The 6,317-nt window shown below is 33.7% G+C and overlaps 1 protein-coding gene across 1 annotated transcript; it reads left to right on the forward strand.

Moving 5' to 3' along the window:
- Positions 1-808: 808 nt before the first annotated feature.
- LOC115980380 (high mobility group B protein 10-like) lies at positions 809-5,294 on the forward strand. The gene is made up of 6 exons (XM_031102634.1): positions 809-1,056; positions 2,290-2,365; positions 2,968-3,130; positions 3,469-3,582; positions 4,193-4,416; positions 4,619-5,294. Exons 1-6 carry the CDS (start codon positions 809-811, stop codon positions 4,919-4,921), a joined length of 1,128 nt encoding a protein of 375 aa, XP_030958494.1. The 3' UTR covers positions 4,922-5,294.
- The last annotated feature ends 1,023 nt before the right edge of the window (positions 5,295-6,317 follow it).

Below are 6,317 nucleotides of genomic sequence, written 5' to 3' on the forward strand. Positions count from 1 at the left end.
CTCGATCTACCTGTCCCTTTCCCTCAATTTTTTATCACTCTCTCTGCCTCCCTCTCTCAATTTGACCAAATAGTTTGATTTTAAGGAATTGTTTTGTTTTGATTTTTGTTTTTTTAAGTTTATATATTGAAATTTTCTATTATAAAATTTGTTTGGAAGCTGAGAAAGTGGCTGAGAAAATGTGAGAAAATAACACTTTCAGAATGCAAACAAACACATGAAAATATTTTCTAAAACAATTTTTATAATGCAACCAAACACTTGAAAATATTTCCCTTTCCCGAAAATATTTTCACCTGAAAATATTTTATACTTGAAAAATATTTTACATTCAACCAAATGTACCCTAAAATAAATTTCAATCAAACTTAGAGCATGGATGTAATTTGCATTTTAGGCTATCTTTAAATTTATGTGCTTAGATAGATAAGTCCAATATAAATTGTGACGTATATTGTGTATCTCATTAATTTATGCCATTCAAATTTTCACTAGGTATCTAATTTAGTACTAGTAATTTGCATGAGCGTTAATTTATTGTCTAATCCTAAATAATAATAAATAAATAAAAATTATGTTCATCTTGATGGACAAAACCAACACGTCTCTAACTATCACATGCATCAAGAAGGTGAAAGCAGCTTTTAGATGTAACACTATTAACGGCCCAGATCTCATCCACGTGGGACCAGAACCCCATGAAAACCACACGTACACACACATTGTCTCTCTCTGTCTCTGTGTATTTCCCTATATATAATACTATTACTATATATGCACTGAAAGTCTTAAGAATTTCACTTGAGGAATGGTGAAGAAGAAGAAGAAGAAGCTGCATAGAATTGTTGATATTGAAAGGATGAACAACATGCAAAGTGAAAACAAGAAGAGGGTATCAGCAAAGGGCAAGATCAACGGCTCACAATGGTCTGATGATAGTGTTAATCGTGGCAAAGGAAAACAAAAACAGTACCCCATGCAGCTGCAGGTTGACTCTGCAGAGAGTTTCTACAACAGACTCAGTGAGCTGTATGAGTCTTGGGGGCTGAACCTAGTGTGAGTTTAATTTCTTGCTAGCCTGTATTAATATTAACAAAGTTCAAGACCCTCTTGGTTCTCTGCTATGTTGACTTTTTAGTTCTCTTTGTTTTGAGATTCTGCCTTAATTTTTATAATTTTTTTTGGCAAAGGAGTTTGTCTTCTATTTTGGTGGATGAGAAAATTTTGTGAAAAGAAAGTGGAGAGTGTAGGGTTTTATTTATTTATTTATTTTGTTTGGCCTACGTAATAAGAAAGTTTTTGACACAGTGTTTATGAAAAATAGAAAAAGCAGTTAAAAAATGTTTTTTTTTTTTAGTAATAGCTTTCTAAAATAAAATGGTTTACTAACTAATATCTTAGGAGATTCAGTAACAAAAAATCTTTTCTTTTTTTTTTTGGTTTGAATAGTGTTTGGTTGCTAAGAAACAATGGGAAAATGGAAGAAAGGTAGCTATCTTTTTCTGTTGACTTTTTTCTCTTTGTTTTGAACTTTTGCCACATTTGTTTCCAAAATGAGTTCTTTTTCTATTTGGTGGCTGAGAAAATGTTGTGAAAAGAAAAGTTTATGGGTGTTCTTTCTTTTTCCTTTTTTGGGAATATTTTGCTTTTCCTATGTTTGGTTGTTGAGAAAGAGTTGAAGAAGAAAAGTTGAGTGGCTTTTTTTATTATTTATTATTTATTTTTTTACTTTTCATCGTTTGTGGATGAGAGAGAAAGCATAGAGTTTGTACTTTTAATGCATGCTTAGACTCAGTGACGTGGATATGTTTTGTCTGTTTTGACCTTTTTTATGTTATTAATTTCAACACTGCCATTGTGGTTCTCATGCATTCTCAAAATAATAATAATATAATAATAATAAAGTGGTCTTTTTTCCCCCTTAATTAATAAATAGTTTGGATTAAATATTTGTTATACATATTAATATTTTTAATTCATTTGGGAATCCAAACCAACCTGGAAAATCTCACTTGGGTAAATATTTTAGAGTTACGTAAATAGTGCTGCTGTTAGACAATTGTTAATAAATTATTTTAAAAAAATTTTAACACCACTCTTATTAAAATATAAAAAGTTGTAAAAAAATTAACTTTTTTTTTTTCCTATAAAAAGTTTTTAAAAATATCTCATAAACCAAGGCTTAGGCATCTGTTAACTTTTCCTAATATTTTATAGAAATTTATACTTCTTAATGGGAGAGTTTAATACCTACTTCCCTTTTTTTGTCTGGATGTGTAATATTGGCAGCTTTAATGCAAGAGAAACAATGTTGGACTTGCATCTCTTTTACAAAGAAGTGACTGTTAGGGGAGGATTTCATCTGGTAAGTTTCTTTTATTTGTCAAATTGTACCACATTATCTATTTCTTGAAGCATTATGATTATGTTATCTACATAAACTCTTTTCAGAAGTAGTTTCTTGAAGTACAAGTGCAGTGATCATTAGGTTTTCTAATCCATTGAAAATGATGCTTTTATCGGATATTAACTTCTATGTTTGTGTTTTTCATCCTGCAGAAGGTAGAAACTCTGATCTTGCTACTTTTTTTTAAGGAGTAGAAACATAATTCTAACAAATTGAGTACTTGAATGCAAGAAAAAGTTACCGTGTAAATTTTTGGTTTTTCTTAATCCAAATTTCACGTATTCATGACAGTATGAACTTGTTCAAGACCATCTCCCCTTGCTGCCCCTCGGCTCTGCCTTTGAAGGCCATGTAATTATGTTAAGAATGAATTTACAAGACAAGGTTTGGACAATGACAAATTAGTCAACCAAAGAAAAAGAATGGGAGAAAACCATTATTTTTAAATTGCATATGCTCTTGTGCTATGAAAACTACTGTATTCCATTCCTAAATTGACCTCTCTTGAGCCACAAACAAACCATTGTCATGAATTTAGTATTATATGATTGTGTTTGCAGGTTACTAAGGATAGGAGATGGGATGAAGTTGCGTTTGCTCTTAAATTGGAAGGAAACAATATGAAGTTTCATACTCAACTTCAAATACTTTATGCACTTTTTCTGTACAAGTTTGAGCTAACTTACTTCTATAGGGAACCAGCAAAAGCAGCTAGAGCTTCAGGTACAAAAGCTGATCTAATAGGTTCTGCCAAATTATGCTGAACTGAATTTGCTTCTGACAGACAAACTTCCAAGGAAATGGGCAATCTAAAATATTTTTGACATTTTCAGTTATGTTTTCTATTTTACCTCCTTGGGTTTGGGGGTCTCTCTATTTAATTTTTTATTTGTATTTAATTTCTTGTATAGTTGTATATAAATAAGGAGGTATTAAGAATTACATAAATAATTTGGTTATTGCTCAGAGTTGTTTCTTTCTACCACCTGAAAGTAAATTATTGGGACAATGCTGTTTAGAGCCAACCGTTTTAGAATGATAATTTCTGGGTCATGATGCAGATTGCTCAGGAATGAAGCGGAAGAGTGGGGACAATTTATTTGATTTTACAACTATTGAAGATAATGTAGTGATGAAGAAGATGTGCAAGGACAATGCTTTTCCATTGTTGCCAGGTCTGTCATTGTAGTTGACTTGGTAGAATAATTTGCTTGACCTTAAACACCATTAAATCTTCAATTACCAAGTAATTTCTTAGATGAATCATGCACAGTTTTACTGGGAAATCATTTAAGGCTCAGAAATTGGAGAAAATTCTTCATAAAGTGAAAAAAATAAAATAAAATAACCCTTCACATTCTTCAGTTATGGTTTACCCCTTTAATTGGTCTATTGTGGAAAATTTTTTGTTTACTTAATATATAAAGAACTGAAGCATTGTAATAAAGTTCTTGGCTCACCCTGAAATTTTTTCCTCCTTAGTCAATAGGTAAAACCTAAATTCATCCCATGAATACAAACTTCAACTTGGTAAATGGAACGTGGCCCAATGTTTTCTTATTGTTCTTAAATGTTCCTACCTAAAACTCAACTAGTTGAAAGTAATGTAATTGAAACTGTGTTAAAATATGGGCTATTAATGGTTGGACTTAGCTTATAGGAGCTAATTTTTTTCAAAGGGTGTGCAGAGAAGCAAATTTGTAGCTATCCCAAGTTCACTGGACACTGTAGAATTCTTATATGAAGTGACATGGATACTTTAATTATGTTTGCACATTTTAGCAGGTCCTAGAACTGCAGAGCCAAAACTGTCCCCACAGACGCCATCCAAAAACAAAGAGACAAAGAAACGTCCAGGTGCTCAACGGGGGCTAAGGACTGCATATCACATCTTCATGAAGGAGGAATGTACTCGACTAAGGACTGCTCATGGGGACAGTTTGGAGCGCCAAAATGTCCGAGAAATGGCACTTGTTGCATGGAGAAGCCTCTCCGAGAGGGAGCGACAGGTATGACTACACCTCAAGCTAGAATATATACCTGTGGGCCTTCATGAACTTTAGTTTGTTTAGAGGATGAGGATGCTGTGAATTACACAGCTGTAGAAGTGCAGCTGAATGTTATATGTTTGTTAATTTATATGACTTATGAGTGTTAGTATTGTGTCTATGTGTGTCCCCTACTCTCACTATCTTTTCCATATTCTTGCAGCCATATATCGAGGAAAGTATGAAAGAAAGGGAAAGAGTGAAAGAAATGGCTACCTTCAAAGAAAGGGAAAAAATGAAAGAAATGGCAGCCTTCAGCGATTGCCAGAACCTGCAAATTACAAAGACTCATGAGACTTGCCTGGATGGTGACTACCATGTGACTTTGGAAACTGAGGTAGAGAACTTCCTTGTGCCTGATGAATCAACTGTCAACTTGGCCATTACAATGATGAATGACCCTATACTTCAGATTGACTGCTTTGGGTCTCTCGACGTACCAGCTGAAGGATCCAATTTGCTCTAGAGCTTCAGTTTGTGGAGTTTCTTTTGTGATGGGGGAAGGTGCCCTATATAAATTAGAAGATGGGTACTTGTACTGTTTGTACTATTGTACATGCATCCTTCTTTGGTCTGTCTTTTGCATATAGTAGTGTTTTCTTTTGGAGCTTTTGAATATGTGTACATGTTTCCCATCGGCCATATGAGCTTCTATCATTATCTTTTTTTGTTTAGGCAGCAGCTAAAAGAGTAGAAGTGCATTACAGACCCTCCACTTGTATCAATTTTGTATCAGTCAAAAGGTGTTTTAGTTGACCTACACAATTTTTTTTTCAATCTTTTGGTTTCCTTGGAGAAATTCGTGAACAGAAATGCTAAACATGTTCACTTTCTTATGCTGAAATCATGCTGTCAAGGACGCAGTGGTAGTCTTGGAAAAATCATGCACTTAATTAAGCCCTTCTGCCATTATGTTTCAGGCTGGAGCAATATTTTCTCAATTTGTCTTGTTAGCATGATTCAGTTTATGAAATGAATAGTGAAATGTTTATCACGTTCTTTCTGGATCCTCTTTACAGCTTTTGGGGGCTATGGCCTATATCTATTTCAAAGCTTTTGATACCTTTCTCCTCTACCTTCCCAAACTTGATGAATTTCTGTCTAGCAAAATTGTCATAAAGTATCTAAATGCAGAGTTGTTGATTTTTTTTTTTCCTCCAATTTTAATTGTTGTAAGGTGATTAGAAAAAAGATCTATTCTTAAACAGCTTTCTCCACTGAACTGTCTAAACATAAACTGTGTGACAGAAAACTATCACAAACATAATGTGAAAACAGTATGTTTATCCCAAGTTTTGATTGACATTGAAGAGAAGGAAACTTCACTCAACACCATAGTGAGAAGCTTGCAATTGCTTTTGGACTACTTAACACAACACCGGAAACAGCCATCCATGTTGTGATTAATTGAGGATGTGTGAGGAATGCCATACAGTCATAAAGCTTATTTCTAAAGTTTACAACTGAGAGAGAATTGTGAGGGACTGTGTGCACTATCATCATTTAAAAAATGGAAGATGTTCATGCCAAGGATTATTGGTAAGGTCTCCTTAAGAAAGTTGGGGGGTGTCAATGTGGTGAGGAAGCAGAAACAGCAGAGGTTAGCAATGGAAAATTTGATCCAAACCCCCAACGAACAGAACAGAACCAATGATTTCAAATGGAGATGGTATACTTCAAGATTGAAAAAAAAAAGAGAAGATTTTGTTGAAATCTAAATTCCTGCCCAACTTGATCACATGTTTATAGAGAAGAACCCAACTAAAAAATGACATTATAGTTTTATGTTCCTGCCATACTTGGTGGCATGTTAATAATGATTGAGAAGACACCAACTTCTAAAACATGAAAACTAGACTCCC

Source organism: Quercus lobata, chromosome 3, assembly GCF_001633185.2.
Source record: "Quercus lobata isolate SW786 chromosome 3, ValleyOak3.0 Primary Assembly, whole genome shotgun sequence".
In the NCBI taxonomy this organism is placed as follows: domain Eukaryota; kingdom Viridiplantae; phylum Streptophyta; class Magnoliopsida; order Fagales; family Fagaceae; genus Quercus; species Quercus lobata.